This window comes from Carassius auratus, unplaced genomic scaffold (assembly GCF_003368295.1).
Source record: "Carassius auratus strain Wakin unplaced genomic scaffold, ASM336829v1 scaf_tig00215962, whole genome shotgun sequence".
Lineage (NCBI taxonomy): Eukaryota > Metazoa > Chordata > Actinopteri > Cypriniformes > Cyprinidae > Carassius > Carassius auratus.
In genome coordinates this window covers 153,864-171,372 of record NW_020528337.1, presented here as the reverse complement: position 1 = coordinate 171,372, position 17,509 = coordinate 153,864, and the positions used below count along the sequence as shown (strand labels likewise).

General features: G+C 35.4%; 2 protein-coding genes across 2 annotated transcripts; both read left to right on the top strand.

Moving 5' to 3' along the window:
* Window positions 1-579: 579 nt before the first annotated feature.
* On the top strand, window positions 580-6,308 carry LOC113096512 (acyl-CoA desaturase 1-like). The gene is made up of 2 exons (XM_026261938.1): window positions 580-717; window positions 5,966-6,308. Exons 1-2 carry the CDS (start codon window positions 654-656, stop codon window positions 6,163-6,165), a joined length of 264 nt encoding a protein of 87 aa, XP_026117723.1. The 5' UTR covers window positions 580-653; the 3' UTR covers window positions 6,166-6,308.
* Window positions 6,309-8,459: 2,151 nt separating this feature from the next.
* LOC113096515 (protein Wnt-8b-like) lies at window positions 8,460-15,995 on the top strand. The gene is made up of 6 exons (XM_026261943.1): window positions 8,460-9,534; window positions 10,078-10,111; window positions 11,498-11,636; window positions 12,289-12,414; window positions 13,137-13,279; window positions 14,215-15,995. The coding sequence occupies exons 1-6, from the start codon at window positions 9,464-9,466 to the stop codon at window positions 14,776-14,778; spliced, it is 1,077 nt and encodes a 358-aa protein (XP_026117728.1). The 5' UTR covers window positions 8,460-9,463; the 3' UTR covers window positions 14,779-15,995.
* The last annotated feature ends 1,514 nt before the right edge of the window (window positions 15,996-17,509 follow it).

Sequence of the window (17,509 nt, the reverse complement as noted above, 5' to 3'; positions counted from 1 at the left end):
TAATGCATTGATTCACTACAGAAGGCCTTTGTTTTCACCCCTCGGGCTGTGTGAGACACTTTTTTAATGGATGGGCGATTTCATTTGGACTGAAACACTGCAACACCTGCTGACTGCAATGAGAGAGCTTGAAAGATCAAAGACAATTTTTAATATAACTCTGACTGGATTCATCTAAAAGATGGAAGTCATATACACCTAGGATGCCTCGAGGGTGAGTAAAACGCAGCCTATTTTTCATTTTTGGGTGAACTAACCCTCAAAGAACATTTCAAAGGATTGCTAGATAAGATAGTGGGAGAATAACTGGTTAGTCAGCATTTCAAACTGAATGTTGTGTTCCAGTTGAGGTTCAACAGCTGATGTTATTTCAGAAAATCTATGACGTACATAAGGAGAACATGTCACCATGTCATCATGTACAACAGTGATAAAATGACAATAGGATTTTTTTTTTTTTTTTATCTGTCATTTTTCTGTCCTTAGGCATTACAAGTTATCTGTGGTGGTGATGTGCTTTCTCATCCCCACATTTGTACCTTGGTTCTTTTGGAAGAGAGTCTTTTGACCAGTTACTTAGTCCCTTGTCTGATGAGATATACTGTGGTCCTTAATGCGACCTGGCTGGTCAACAGTGCAGCTCACATGTGGGGATGAGGCCCTATGACCACAACATCAATCCCAGAGAGAACAAGTTTGTTGCCTTCAGTGCCATTGGTAAGAACAATGTATTTTTTTTATTTATTAGAATATATGTTAATTTATGTTTAAATCATCTAGTTTTTACATTTATTTATTAAATAATAAATAATATATATATATATATAAATACAGAAGCCGTTAAACTGCTCTATGTATTTTAAAATAAAATATATTAATTTGTAAAATAATATCAATATTATTAAAGCTGTAAAAACACATTTAGTCACACGAATAATGCAAGATATTGTACATGAATGCACAAGTAAACTAAACAGAGCAACAGCATGTACATACAGTACCCTTCAAAAGTTTGAGGTTGGCAAGATTTTTTATTGTTTTTGAAAGTAGCCTTTTAAAGAGATGAAAATTAGCCCATGATTTACTCACCCTCAGTGTTAAAGGGGTTTAATGCTACATGCGCTTTTACAAGTTGTTTGAACTGAAATGTGTGTTTGCAGTGTGTGTACACAACCATGCATATAATGATAATAATCCACCCAATGTTTTTATTAGTCTAGTTAAAGCTGCGGTAGGGAACTTTTGACGCTCTAGCAGTTAATAAACAGAACTGCTTGCGTCTTGTGGAAGAACATTGTAGCCGGAGCTACTTCTCTCTGTTTATGTCTATGAAGAATCACAAAGGTACTGGGTTACTCCGCCGCGGTACCCCCGAAGCAATCTAAAATAGTCAGAATATAAACACTTATTTAGATGTACCCTAGTGATTCAGGACAAGCTAAAAACACGGTTTGGAAAACGGATTCATGATGTACTCGCTTATTATATACATTTTTCTACATTTTGAACACAAACAAAGTTACAGACTGCAGCTCTGATTGGTTGTTTATTACCGGGAGCGATGGATTTCTGCAAATGGCAATAGGACCACTGGGAGGAGCCAGAGGAGCTTGATTTTTTTTCACAGATTATCTATCTCATATTCTACTGTCAGGACGTAATGACAGGTGTAACAAATATGTAAAATATATTTTTACCTACTGCAGCTTTAAAAAAATTTGCCATTCTTAAATCAAAACAATCTCAGATGCCCCTCCCACAATAGTTTGATTGACAGTAGCGTTTCAGCACAGACTGGACTGGTGTCTTACCTTAGACCCACCCTGAGTGAGCTATTATCAGTCCACCATTGTTTCACCACCGGAGCAGATGTAGACAAGAATGACTCTTAAGTGATTGAGTTTTTTTTTTATTGGATGTAATAATGAACACAGCAGTTTTCATTTACACCTGAAATCTGAGCTGCTGAAGATGCAGTGGATTACATTTGTTTTTGAAGGAATGCAGCCTGATCTACCTAAATGTGTCTATATTCACGTGAATCATTGGTGATCCAACTTCACCAACAGAAGAAATTAATATAAGGTTTTTAAATCTTTGCAAATTGCCTTTTTTAATAATGTGCTAGTTTCAGATGAATGCAGCTAAAGTAAACAGTCCATTAGAAAGTGACTGGAAGAGAGGGGCGGGATCAGCAGAGCTCATTAACATTTAAAGGAAAATGCTACGAAACCGATTGCTCTGAAAAGAGAGGTTCTTTACAGGGGAAAAAAGTTGTAGTTTTACACTACCATTGAGAAATTTTAACCAAACTATGTTACAGACTTTTCATTAAGACCCTAAAGAATCTTATCAACTTGTGGAAAATGAACCCTTTAATAAAGACTTTCTGAAGCAAAATGCGTTAGTGTAAGAAAATATATAGATTTTTAAAAATAAATAATAATAAACTTCCAGTAGCTTAAAGGGGTCATATGACATGATTTAAAATTTTCCTTTCTCTTTGGAGTGTTACAAGTCTTGGAGCATAGAAGATCTGTAAAGTTACAAAGACTAAAGACTCAAATCCAAAGACATTCTTTATAGGGATATGACGGTATCAAATTTTCCTGTTGCGATTTAGTTTAAAAAAAGTGGTCATAACACAGTATAACAGGTTAATTACTATTGTCTTATAACAAAAATAACTGAACATTTAAATACAATAAAGCAATACAGAAATATATAAAAAGTTAAAAGTTTTAAACAGATTAAAAGTGCAAAAGAACTATAAAGACCAGGTACCACTTACAATAAGACCTCATTAGTTAACCTTAGTTAATGGATTAACATTCACAATGAGCAATAGATACATTTGATACAGAAGTTATTAATCGTTGTTAAAAAATACTTTAATACTAAATCTTAGTTTGCTCATTAAATAACACAGTTATATATGTGTTATATATTGGAATAAGATTATGAATGTTCAGAAAAAATTTCATTGGCAGTTTATGTTAACTAATGAATTAACTAATGTTAACTAATGAAGCCCTAATGTAAAGTGTGAATGAACAATAACGAATCAAAACACTTTCAAACAATATCTAGAACTTGTTGTAGTCCAGATTAAAAGAAAAAAAGTTTGAAAATAAATAGCCTATTAAATCTAAATATTTAAGTATTTGGTGCTGTGATGAACATCATAAAATACACTAATCTGAATGGCTATTTAAAATTATTTAAATATGTTTTAGAAAGTAGGGCAGCTGCTTATTTATGGGTTTCCAGGGTAAAGGCTACATTTTCTACAGTTTATCGCCATCTGCTGTCAGAGAGTGAATGTCCTTTTCATTCAGCACTTCTCTCACGCTGTTCCCCCATGTGCTTCTCATGCATGCTTGTTTACATCAGAGCGCACACAAGTCTTTCAAGCAGCCATACAGCTGTGTTATGAATTTTGAACAGTGGATGGGAATAGTATTCTTAAAATGCATTCCAAATTCGGAATAATATGTAATTATTTACAGTTTCACGCATTACCTATTACTGACCATTTCTTTATAAATTAAGAGTTAACCCCAACCCTCTAGGGACACCTTGGCAATTGAATCGCCATTGGCTAGTAATTTGTTTTAGTTTACTCACCTGACTGATATATATATATATATATATTAGGGGTTGTAACGATACGCGTATTCGTATGAACCGTTCGGTACGACGCTTTCGGTTCGGTACGCGGTACGCATTATGTATACCGAACGGTTCGTTGGAGTAATTAATTATATTTGAAAAAAAAAAAAAAGAGAGAGAAAGAAATATAATGATATGCGTTCAACAAGGTAGCCCAATAACCCAAACAACGTAACAGGCAACGCCCCTGACACTCCCGAAGAAGAAAAAAAACACCATCTTATATGTTTATGTTAGGCTACTCAGCAGGCGCTCGCTCACTCAGTACGCGCTGAAGGCTCGTTGCAAATAGCCAATGTGTTTAACAGACTAGAAATGAGAAGATCCTCCAATAACCAACAGGTCTGGTGTTTGGGTGCACTTTGGATTCCCTTTAAGCTATAATGGTGATGGCAAGAGAGTGGTGGATAAAAAAACAACGGTATGTCGCATCTGCAACATGACAGGGTACACCAGCGGGAAAAAAAAAAAAAAAAAAAAAAAAAACGCCAGCGAGAATATCTGGGATATATGCGTCAGTACTATCTGGGAAAAGACGAAAAAAAGGAGAAACATGCACGCAGCAAACTATCCCTGCAGCATTTAGACACTAGTAGCTTACAGGGAATCCAACCCAAACACCAGACCTGTTGGTTATTTTAGGATCTTATATTTCTGGTCTGTTAAATGCATTAGACATTTTGCAACGAGCCTTCAGCGCGTGCTGAGTGAGCGAGCGCCTTAGGGGCCGTTCACATATCGTGCCTAAAAACGCATGGAAAACGCTAAGCGCGTCTTTCTCCTGAGGCGTCTGTCTTTGCTAAGCAACAATGACGTGCTCTCTCCATGAGACGCGGAAATTTCAGCGAAGGATAAATGGATTTGCAGCTCTAAAAATCGCTTGCAGTAGCTCTGCTACTGAATTTATTTCAAAATTGCAATCCATATACAACTATGATCAGCTGTTCCTTCATCTTGGCTGAGCTCTCAACGTTGTTACGGGAAAGGATGAAGCTGATTGGTTGGTTCTTGTCACATGACCCGCGGTGCGCTTGCGGCATTCTGAAAAGTTGAGATGTTTTTACATTTTGCTGTATCTAAAACGTATCGAACCGAACCGAACCGAACCGTGACATCAGTGTATCGTATCGAACCGAACCGTGAATTTTGTGAACCGTTACACCCCTAATATATATATATATATATAATCACAACTTTTTAAATACTCAAAAGTACACTCTTAACATGAGTCAGTCAAACATTATAATATGATATTAGGGTAATCAAGTATTATTTAATGATAGAACTTGAGCAATTATAATTAAAACTTGGTAACCATGTATAAATGCATAGACATTTTAACTGAATTTAGGACTGGTGGTGGTGCTTTTTAGGGTCATTCATTGTCTCTGTAAAAAAAAAAAGGGTAAAAAATAACAATAATATTGATACGATAACAATAATAATATGAATTTTGCTAATAAGAACAGTATAAAAAGCACTTACTGTAGGATAACCGAGCCGCTGAATTCATGAATATTAATCAGGTTGTGTGCGTTCACTCGAACTGATTCACTGAAATCAAAATGGATGATAATAGATGAGCACCAGCCAATGAGATTGCAAAACCCAGCAGTTCTTAAAAGCTGAAAAAATTCAAAGGAACTTTGTAATTTTGACAGGAAAATACAACAGAGAATATCGTTTACATGTTGCGCGGCAATTCTGCATGCATGTAAGACTCTCTCACTCTCTCTGCTCTCACCAAAACGATGGTCAGTCATGCGCCAATGCACTAGAGTTTACGGTACATCAAATGCAGTTGCGCTGAGCATCCATTGAGATGAAATGAATATAGCACAGATCGCTTGATGGAGAGTGTAACTCAGAAGCGCTCAGTCAGAGTGGTCAGTGAGTGAAAATATTTTTGCTAGACTTATACTTCGCTTCCAACTCACACACTGACGAGAACAACAATAATAATAATAAAAAAAAAATGACTCTGCGACTTTGTTCATCTGAAAGAGGACTGTCAGATAAACCTAGGATGCCCTGAGGGTGAGTAAATCATGGGCTATTTTTTTTTCATTTCTGGGTGAACTATCCCTTTAAGATCACCAAGGCTGCATTTATTTGATAAAAAATACAGTTAAAACTGTTATACCATCAAATATTTTAAATATAAGTTTTTATATATACACTGTTTTTTTAAGTTTGTTTAATTTTCTTTTCAGGATTATTGATGAATAAGAAGAACAAAATTAATTTGAAATTTTATATGTACTGATTGGAAAATATATACATTTATTTTCAGGTGAAGGATTTCACAACTATCATCACACATTCCCCCATGATTATGCTACAAGTGAGTTTGGCAGTCGGCTGAACGTGACCAAAGCATTTATAGATCTCATGTGTTTCTTTGGACTGGCCAAGGATTGCAGGAGGGTAACTCGGGAGACTATCATGGCCCGTGTTAAACGCACCGGTGATGGCAGCCACAAAAGTGGTTGATTTGTTCAGTACATATCAGAAAACAAACAAAAAAAAAGTTATAAGACAACATATACAAAAGCATTTGCAGCATTTCGTAGTGAGCATTGAAGATTGATCTATATACACTCTCATTTTAAATAAAATCTCTAGAGTGTGTTGGACTAATATGTGTTCTTAAGAATTATTTCCTTTTCATGAAGTGTATTGGACTGTGGGGTATTATTTTCGGAGATTGTAAAGGCCATGGATTGGGAGGATAATTATTTCTCAGTCTGCCTCAAGAGGCAAGAGATGGTACTTCACTAGTTAAACAGCTATGTGCCTCATTACAGCCCTCTCTCATGAATAGGTTGACCCATGTTTTCTCTGGCTTAAATTAGAAGTTATTGTTCTAATTTAAAAATATCATTCCAGTGTGCTATGCAAGCTGTAAAATTAAGATGACATACTATTAATATGCTGGCACCTTTTTATTTTTTTTATTTTTTTTATTTTTTTTTATATTTCTGAAATGATAAAAGCTGATTTCCATTTAAAACTGAAAAAACTTTAATGACCACCAAAAGACTTATTTATAGGTCAGTATATGTAGTCAAATATAAGACTATGCCACAGAAAATCCATGGGAAAATAGTTCTTGATTGAGTTAAAATGTTGACTTTATATAACTGCGGTTAGTTTTGTTTAGAATGGGTTTGTTAGTTTTGACAGTATGCATGGAAATGCATTTTCTGGCTTTATTCATAAAATATTTAATTTTGCATTTGCACTTTGCACTTATTTATTTTAATTTATTTTTAAAGAAAATATTTTACATGCCAGTGCGAACGTCCTCAGAGCAGTGGTGCTTATAATGAAGAATTCCCTAAAGGAAAATGAGCAATTCAGTTTAATTTCTTAATGATCATTTTCCATGTTGCATAGCTCTTTATCTGGTTTCCTAGGACTCTTGTGGTTCTGTAAAAAAGTGAACTCTTTTCTAATTACAAATATATTAAAGTATCAAAGGACTATTCAAAGTATTATGAAAAAATAATTAACCAAAAAAATAAAAATAAAATAAAAACAACATTTGAAATAAATTTGACTTTTGAGGTAAAAGTATTAAGGTGTACACTTGTTCTAGTGGATTTATTATAGGACATGTATTTGTTCTTGTAAAATAATCAAAGGATTGGAAAGTTGAATTGTCTTCATCAGATATCATCTTGCCCTTTTCCTTTATACCTTCAGATTTGGGGTTAGACTCAAAAATTGAAAATACAAAGATTATGTATAGCATCAGAAAAATTATTTCAAATTTATGAAGTTTTATGAAATCATTCAGGATGGGCTCTTTTCTTGGCTCTTCTGTGACAAATGAACGATCACCTGTAGCTCCCTATATACCTGTAGGCCTATTTTTTTTTTCTCATAAATGTTTGACAGGTTGATATGGGTATGCATTTTTTCAAATGCTATATATATATATATATATATATATATATATATATATATATATATATATATATATATATATATATATATATATACTCTCACTAAATGTTTTATATATGTATATACACCCATGTTTAAGAAGGAAACACAAATTGACACTGTATATTTCAACAAAATTATTTATACAGTGTTGACCTTTGATGTCGGAGAGTTTTAATGGGCACAGTTTCAAGGAATGATGTTTCATGTACCATAAACCAATATTTCAATAAGTGGAAGAGTTTTCCGAATTGTACCGTGAGTTTTATGAATCCATATTAATCTTTTCTTAATTGAATAAAATGTGTGTATGTCTGAAAATGTAGTCTCAGCAAACCTTCTTTTATATCGCTGACCACAGTTTATATTCATAAGTTTGTGAGAACACCATGTCAGTTTAAAAAAAAATAATGCAAAAATAGCTACAGTTTACTCTGTGCGATTTATCCGATGATGTAAACGGTCCCTCGTGCATGAAAATGACAGCGGTAAAGAAATCGTGAAAAATGTTTTTTTTTTTTATATATATATATTATTTTGACTGGATTTGAGTTATGATTTTGTATGTAACCCTAATTTATCCCACCCAAAAATAGATAGATAGATAGATAGATAGATAGATAGATAGACAGACAGATAGATAGATAGACAGACAGATAGATATGTATTTATTTATTGAAATCTGAACCTCTAGGCCTATTAATAAATTCCTGATTTTTAATTAGTAGATTTAACTATATTTCAGCTGCGAAAGAATAAAATTCTTTATTCTTTATAGTAGCCTATTTAGTCGATGATTGCGCATCGTTTTAAAATAAAGAATATTTCTTTTTGGAACGTTTCTTTTAGATTTTTACTACAGTAGCCTATAATCTACTCCCATTCAAATAGACCAAACGGGATTTAGAAATTAATTTAGAAATCTTTTTACGGCGGCAAATTCGTTTTACATCAATCTCATGAAAGCCTTTCAGAAACATCCCTCTGGAATCTCCCAAATAACTTTCCTAATCCTAATTTGCACACGAGAAGATACGCGGACGTCAAAGATGCAGAACCTAAAGGTCATGAAGGGTCAGCTAAGGACTAAACTGAGAGAAAAGGTAAAACAACACTCTAAAAAATGGCATAGCCTAATTCCTGCTGTTTATTTGAATCTAATTAAACTCATCGCGCGCATGGGTTAAGTTTAGCTGCTTTGAAATAATAAATTTAACGGAATCAGCGAAATTTATTTATTCCAATAAATGTTTAAACTATTTTTACTGAATCCAATTTATTAGCCTTTCTTTGTCGTATTTAAACGTGGCTATAGCGGATCCTGGCTAAATTGGTAGATTAAATCTATGCTTATAATAGTATAACTTAACTCCTCAAAACGCTACAAAGAACATGTCTTTTGATCCAGCAGATAATATCAGTAATCCCTGAGTTTGATCAGCCACTACTGTAGCCTATCAAACCCTTTAATGCAGCTCTTGAAATTGAGTTTTAAGGCACAACCTTAGAGATGCCATCCTAATTTCATATTAATTCACTCCAACTGTTAGCACGCAGGGAGCTCTTTCCAGCTATTTGTCCTGGAGGAGCCCAGGGTGCCCTTTTGATCATTTCAATCTCTCTCTGGTACAATAGTTCTGATTGGCTGAACGAGTAAGAAAAGGGAAAATCTTTAATTAAGCAGATAATCTCTTGTTGGGATGAGAGGAGCTCCATTTCAGAACCCCCTTGGCTCACACATGAGACCCCCAGCCTCTGAATCCTGGATGTAGGTTATATAGAGCTCTTGCAGACCCCTCTGCTTTACAAGGTGAAGAGTCTGCCAGTCGCCTTTCTCAGGATGTTCATGCATTTGGAGGTTTATTATTACGCTTTCATCCTGATGGCTCACATGAAGTCTTGCTGCAGTTGGTGAGTTCAGCGTTTTATTGTTCTTTAAGCAGACGATGTTGATGCTAAATGTAGCATATTTATATCGAGCGTTTACATTCTGTGTTTATCTCTGGATCTCTGTCTGGATTAAAAAAGTCGGAATGAAACAGACACTCCAGCTCATCAGTTCCCATAAAGACGCGTTGAGCCTCGTTTCATTGGTTAGAGGAAAAAAAGCGAAACGCTGTGTTCTCATTTATAAACTTTTAATTATACAAAGAAAATTTGTATGAATGTATGTGTGTACACAATGTATGTGTGTGTGTGTATATATATGTATGTATGTATGTATGTATTGTATGTGTGTGTGTGTGTGTATGTGTGTATGAAACTCCAATGAAACCTTTTATTTTGAGACTGTAATTTCCATATGAACATGTGGTTGAGATCAGTAAACTATGTAATTAGATAAAATGATTTTAAAAAATGATTTTTTATCAATGTGAAGCTTTACTTGTAATTTCATATGGAATGTATACAAGTTATGGGTCAGCTGACTTATTAGGCTGCTCTGTCTTCCAGGTCAGTGAATAATTTCCTGATGACTGGCCCAAAGGTAAGCCAACATCTTTTGATCTGCTTTGCTGATCTTTATCAGGAGAGAGAAACTTCAAAAAGTCAAACTCATTAATGGATTCGGGTAGTTAATGTTTGACGGTGACCCTGTGATCACAATGCAAGCAAGTGGAGAATTAAAAGCTGATAGCAGCACAGGTGCTGTATTTCTTGAACATGTATCTTCTGTGGATTAGGTATTACTTGCTGCTTGGGGTGGACTGGACCATATAGCTTTCACACACTTCAGTTCATTCACTATGTGAAGTTGTGAGGACTTTTACTGAGTGGCAAGGGAAGGGGCCTTTGGTGGGTGGTCATCATTAGCAACCCAGCCGCCTATGAGAGCACTTGTGGTGCTCTCTCTTCTAAACCACTTGAGACATATTAGATTGTATAAACCACAGTTTCACAGCCACATAGACCCTTTTTGTTTACTTTTTGTGTGCATTTCTTGTGGAACCAGGAAAAAAAATGTACCCCAATATTTATAATATTTAAAACTTAAATATTAATTGTAAAATTATTTAAGGAATAATGCTATCATTTTTAAGCTATTATCATTATTATTATTATTATTATTATTATTATTATTATTTTTAAATAAATAATTGTATAAATGAATATACAGCAAACATACATTTTACACCACTTGGGAACCATAGGGAAACGTTTACCCTATTTGTAACAGAAGTAATGGTGTCATTTTGGTGCTCTTTTTAAGCATTATTTTAGTATCAGTTAGATAATTTTATTATTTTTTTATGATTTTTTATGTAACTTTTGTTGAAGTTTCAGTATTTTTGTTTTTATAATTTTTTATTAGCCTTTGATTTTCAATATGTCTACATAGTTTTTATTATTATTTTCAGTTTTAGTTATTTTAGTACATCAAGTGAAACTAGTTTAAAATGAGAAATATTAAAAGGTTTATATATATATATATATATATATATATATATATATATATATATATATATATATATATATATATATATATATACACCTTTTAATTAATATTTTTATTTCAAATTACAAAAAGTGTTTCTTTTTCTTTAATTAACTATAAATCCCCTTTTTCAGCATATAATTTATTAATTGAATGTACAGCAAACAATAATTTTACATTGTAGAACCACAGGGAAACGTTTGTTAATATTTGCAACTTTAATACAACTTCTAAAATGATTTAAATAGACATAATGGTGTCATTTTACAGCTTTATAATTTTTTTTGTAACATACAGGTGCATTTTTATACGAACAGTGCAGGCTGAGAATTAAATCTAATATTATCAATAGTTTTAGTTACAGTGTGTTTTGTAAACACGTGATATTGAGCCTGTATTTCATCCCAAATCTTTTTGGTGTGGTTTGCATTATTTCAGGCCTACTTGATCTACTCCAGCAGTGTGGCCGCAGGAGCTCAGAGTGGGATTGAAGAGTGCAAATATCAGTTTGCGTGGGACCGCTGGAACTGCCCAGAGAGGACTCTTCAGCTCTCCACCCACAGTGGACTCAGAAGCGGTGAGAACTATGACCTGTGCTCTATCCATGTTTTATGTATATCATGCTTTCAGGTTAAATACATATATTTTAATAGAATAAAAGTACAAGAGTGTGTGTTATGCATACTGTGTGTCAAATCCCATCTGTATCGATCACAGATACATCACTTAAAACAAACACAACAATCCTGTTTAAACCACAGAGAACCATCTCCCAATGTTGATGTGCCTGAACACTGCATTCTTGAGTCAATTAAACCTGGTCTGTTAATAGGCAAATTGAAAAGCCACCAAAGAGTATATTGTGCACCAGAGTGAGTGAGTGAAATGGACGCCCTCTCGAGTCAAAGGGTGTGGGTCAAAGGTTTACCTCAGACCCCTTTCATTAGGCATTCCTTAAGTGCCAAAGAGGGGACCTGTCGCAGGCCAGTGCCGACCCCAGACCACCAATGTCTGAGAGCAGACCAGCAGCGCTACTGAAGCACGGGGAATAAGAGTCAAAAGCTATCATTACTGAGATGGATGCTAAAGATTTGAGTAAATCATCTAATGAGAATGAAAATCAGTGATGTTGAGTGCTTGTATTTTCATTAGCCTAGGCCATTATATTTCATAGACAATAAAATTCATTTCCACAGCATATTTATTTCATCTGTTATTTCTAATCACAGCAAACAGAGAGACAGCGTTTTTCCATGCCATCAGCTCTGCTGGAGTCATGTATACCCTCACCAGGAACTGTAGCCTCGGTGACTTTGACAACTGCGGATGTGATGACACAAGGAACGGCCAAAGAGGTGCTAAACTAAATCTCAAAATAGATGGAAAATCAGTCAACATTAAAGGGATATGTTGTGATGCGCATTTAAATATACTGTAATTTTAATGTGGAAAAATCACTTACTAACCTTTTCTGTGTAAAGATATATTCAATATAACAACTTTTGTTTCCCTGACTTTCTAACTGTAATCCCAAATGATCCCAAGAATGATGAGAACAACATTACAGCTAAAAAAAAAAAAAACCTGGATTTTAATTCAAGTACATTTATTTATAAACTACTATTCAAAAGTTTGGAGACAGAATGATTCTTTTTTGTTCAACAAGGCAGCATTTATCTGATCGGAAAACAGTAATACTATTAATACTGTGAAATATTATTATAATGTAAAATAACTGCTTTCTATGTCAATATATTTTTAAATGCCTCAAATTTTCACTTTTAAATTCTCCAGTATTTGGCTCTATTTTAAGTGTGTTCTCATAATCTTTATTTTGTTTTTTTGTAAGGAAAAGGAAAAGTGCAAATTATTTTTGAAGCAATCAGTATTGTTTCATAAATGCTGTTAAAACTGAACAAAAGTAGTTCTATAAAAGTATATGCCACATTTATATATACATTTATATATGCCACATTTATATATAATATAATATAATATAATATAATATAATATAATATAATATAATATAATATAATATAATATAATATAATATAATATAATTCTGTTGTCATGTCAGGTGGTCAGGGATGGCTATGGGGAGGCTGCAGCGATAATGTTGGATTCGGAGAGGCCATCTCCAAGCAGTTTGTGGATGCTCTGGAAACTGGACAGGATGCACGAGCCGCCATGAACCTGCACAACAACGAAGTAGGACGCAAGGTATATGAAGTTTTTTGGGCTGGTCAGGGCCAAAAAATTGAGTCATTTTGAATCATTTCTCAGTGCTTCTAATGATAGCTTACCACCCAAGAGTTTCATTCACGGCTCTATAAGCAAGGTGCCACTCGTTCTCCCAATAGAGTGTGCGCTGTACCAGAAGGGCCTATTTACAGCCTGTGAATGTCCTTTATGACAAGGCCTTAACTTGAGATTCTTGGGATCAGTGGTGCAAGCTTAATTAGACGACCTAGGGGTCCACACATTGCAAAGGTTCTGTATTCTGTTGCTTCCCAAATAAGTGTTTAGTTTTATTCTTGCAATAAGGATCTTACATTTATGTCAGTCTTTGTTGTACTTGAGAGAGCCACGGGGATCACAGCCATGTGGCTCAAGTGCTCTTTGTTTATCCTGTCTGTGCCCCGTCTGCAGGTTTTGTCAATTCATTGGCACCTGGAGCATCATTGTAACTGAAAAAATGTGAAAGAATTCTTTTTCACTTCCTTCTCAATGGACTTGCCACTGGGTCTGCCTATGACAGAAAACATGTCGACAATGGCTATGCAAAATAAATACACCCCTTTCCTGTGCCGAACAATCTAGCTCGATGTGAAACCGTGATTCTGCGTCTTACGCGAGCGAATGAGAAAAGAGGCGTTCCTTTTTAAAAGACAGCTGTTTGTTTCAGCCGAAGTCAGGAATTATTGTACGACCACCAAGAAAAGAGAAAACCCAGACTTGAACCTTGAACCTCTTCCTCTTAACTCACAGTTTCCCTCTGTTTGTTTAAGTGGATGTATAGGGTGCCTACTAAAGAGCGCATTGTATATTTTGACTGATGAGTTCAGTCCTAATTAGAATGTTTTGAAACATGAACATTTGCCTCTAGAATGCATGAATGACTGAGTTCTTTAACGCGAGATCCTCTCTTCAACCAGGCAGTGAAAGGAACCATGCAGAGGACGTGCAAGTGCCATGGAGTGTCTGGCAGCTGCACCACTCAGACCTGCTGGCTGCAGTTGCCAGAGTTTCGAGAGGTGGGTAACTACCTAAAGGAGAAATATCACAGGGCCGTGAAAGTGGACCTGTTGCGTGGCGCGGGCAACAGTGCAGCCAGCCGCGGCGCGATTGCGGAGACCTTCAGCTCAATCTCGCGCAAAGAGCTGGTGCACTTGGAGGATTCCCCTGACTACTGCTTGGAGAACCGCACTCTGGGCTTGCCAGGAACAGAGGGCCGCGAGTGCTTGAGAAAGGGCAAGAATCTGAGCAAATGGGAGAAGCGTAGCTGCAAGCGGCTGTGTGGAGAGTGCGGTCTGGCTGTGGAGGAACGCAGGGCCGAAACCGTGTCTAGCTGCAACTGCAAATTCCACTGGTGTTGCGCTGTAAAATGCGACCAGTGCCGCAAAATTGTCACAAAGTACTACTGTGTGAAGAGAACCAAACGGGTCAAGAACGATAGTGCCAGCCGTAGGAAAAGCTATCGGTTGAAGAAGAAGCACTAGAGATGCCATGAAGTGTTTGTTACTGTGGTCCAGAAGTTAAGCAGATGTTTTTACATCCTGAAATTGAGAATGAACTGAAACGTCCATCTGAATGCTTTAGTGAACACCTACACTCTTAAAAATAAAAGTTCTTCATTGACATATATGGTTCCATGAAGAAACATTAACATCTATTTTTTAAATGTTCTTCATACTAAGAAAAACTATGGGTATTTTAAGAATTGATCACTGAAATGTTCTTTGGGGAAGCAAAATGGTTCTACTATGGCCTTGCTGCAAAAACAAAACAAAGCAAAAAAAAAAACCTTTTGGAAGCATTATTTTTAAGAGTGTAGATCTCCAGGAGGAGACTTTAAATGCATATTTGATCTGTATTATTTCACAATTACTCTCGTATATATTTGTAAGATAGCACTGAAGACCACATCTAACCAATATATAGCACAAAAGGCTGTAAATAACTTTTTCATTCACCAACAGGGATGTACTTCGATGGATAATGTATTTGGAATTTGGAATTCATTTTAAAGGGGTTTTGAATTCACGATCTAGCCACTTCTCCAGCTGCCGTGAGAATCAGTTCTTGCCTAATTGTTTCTTGTCTGCTTCTATCAATTATAGAATTCTGACAATAGTTTCACCCTGATACTGTATATGAACTGTAAATAAGAGGAAGCACTTTGTATATTGTTTATTTATTGCACAGATACTATAGTGCTGTTTTTCTATGATAGTTTCTTTCTCTGTTTTTTTTATTACATAATTAAAGATACATAATAATATCTTCTTTTAAAGTTTTCATCCATTTAGATTAGCTGAATGCATCTTAGCATGAATTAACTGAGCCACGTGTTGTTGTGTGACGTTAAGCATCATCTGCTAATTTCCTGTGCTCGGAAAAATAAATGTGCTTCACAATAATTACATTTTAAGTATTAAAAAAAATGAAAGTCCATATCATAAATACCACTTATTGTAAAATCTAATTATTTAGTGTAGACTGCTGGTAAGACCTAATGATTTCTTTTTCGTTGGTATATATATAGCTCTTTTCTTTCTGTATTTTTCAGCTTGATGTCTCATAACCCTGGGGCAGAGAGACAACAAGAGAGCATTTAATTATAGTCTTCCTTCCTTCACGCCTCTCTCAATTTCTTCTTCACACATGCCTCCTTTTCTGTTTTAGTAATCCTCAAAGCACTCCCAGTGCTCTGCGCTTGGATGTTTCTTTACTGTTTAAGACTAGTTTAATTAACTTTGTTGAGACAGAGGAAAAACATGAACCAAGTCGCCCCACAAATCATCTACCATCTAATTTTGTATGCTAATCTCCTTTTTCATGCCGCCATCTCGGGAGGAAAAAAAAATATTGTTGGGAAAACTTCATGTAGCCTGTGTTGGGCTTCCTGTGGATGTTTTATTCCAGGCCCACCTATTTGGCTCTTTTCAGTCTTCTAGGGCCTTCCTTTGCTCGATTTAACAATGAATGCGAGCTAATCAGCTCCCTCGGAAATGCACTGCTGCTGAAGACGCTAATCCCCTTCTCCTCCTCCTTCAATGGGCTGTCGCCTTCAAAAGGACTTTGGGAAAAGGCTTTGCATGGATTCACACTGTTTGCTGAATAGAAGTTAGTTCAAGTATTGTACCCAAACAAGTAGGGTTTATAAACAAATACTTGCCAGCTACCGTCCCATCGGTGAAAGTGCCAGTCCTACAGTAAAACACAAACTGTGTTCCTTGAAAAGTTGACTAAAAAAAACTAATTAAATCTCAATTAATTGGTGATAGCGTGTTCTACTGTGCTTCTGTGGTTTCACTGAAGCACCTCATTGATATCTTATTCACGAAATCAAGAAACTCCCCTTGACACAAAGCTAATTATGCAAAGATGAAGTGAATTCCTCCTATTTTTTCCAAAACAACCGCCATACACAACCTTTAGTTTTCTAAGTTACCCAATGAAGGCAACTGACTGTTACAGATATATTAAATTGAAATGTGCATTTTGAAATTCACATTCCAATTTCGTTTTATATGAATTCAGTCAGCATAAAATGACCCCCCCTCCCCACCAAAAAAGGAAGAGTTATGCAGAACGCATATGAAACTGCATGCATATAATGAAATCAGCGGTTTATCTGGCCTACTTATATGGAATAATGGAGTTAATAAATCTCAAAAATACCCAAACTAATTGTTCAGTCAGCCCCAAATATATGGTTGAAAATCCAAGCCCCGGTTGATTCAGCCTTAAACCCTACTGCTAAACTTCAATTTTTTTATGGGTTCACATGAAAGCAGGGTCACGACTGGAAGGCTGGACTTGCCATGGATAATTTTCAGTGGGGCATGAGTTTAAGGGGGCTGAGAGTGAGCTGACACACTGGAAGAGAACAAGATTAGACTTTGTCATGTTTGGCATTTCTCATGTCAGCTATGTTGTCTGATACATGGGAATTAATAGCAGAGAACATTATTTTATATTGAAATGTGTGTTGTTGTTTATATATATGTGTTCCAATATTTTATGCTTTATTGTTTTTTGTGGAAATATGTTTAGCAGATTGACTGATGGCCATATGCTCTCATAGCACATATAAATGATGAAATAATTCACAGAAATTAGGGAAATTACATTTAATGGCTCTGAAAAACCTTGACTAATGGGATTTATGACTTAAGTCATCTGGGGGAAGAACAGCATGGGTCAGCATGGGTGTTAGTGTAGCGG

Coding starts and splice junctions, on each gene's coding strand:
- LOC113096512 (XM_026261938.1), top strand. CDS start 654: ATGAGGCCCTATGACCACAACATCAATCCCAGAGAGAACAAGTTTGTT. Junction 718..5,965: donor TGTTGCCTTCAGTGCCATTG/GTAAGAACAATG, acceptor ATTTATTTTCAG/GTGAAGGATTTCACAACTAT.
- LOC113096515 (XM_026261943.1), top strand. CDS start 9,464: ATGTTCATGCATTTGGAGGTTTATTATTACGCTTTCATCCTGATGGCT. Junction 10,112..11,497: donor TCCTGATGACTGGCCCAAAG/GTAAGCCAACAT, acceptor GCATTATTTCAG/GCCTACTTGATCTACTCCAG. Junction 13,280..14,214: donor ACAACGAAGTAGGACGCAAG/GTATATGAAGTT, acceptor CTCTTCAACCAG/GCAGTGAAAGGAACCATGCA.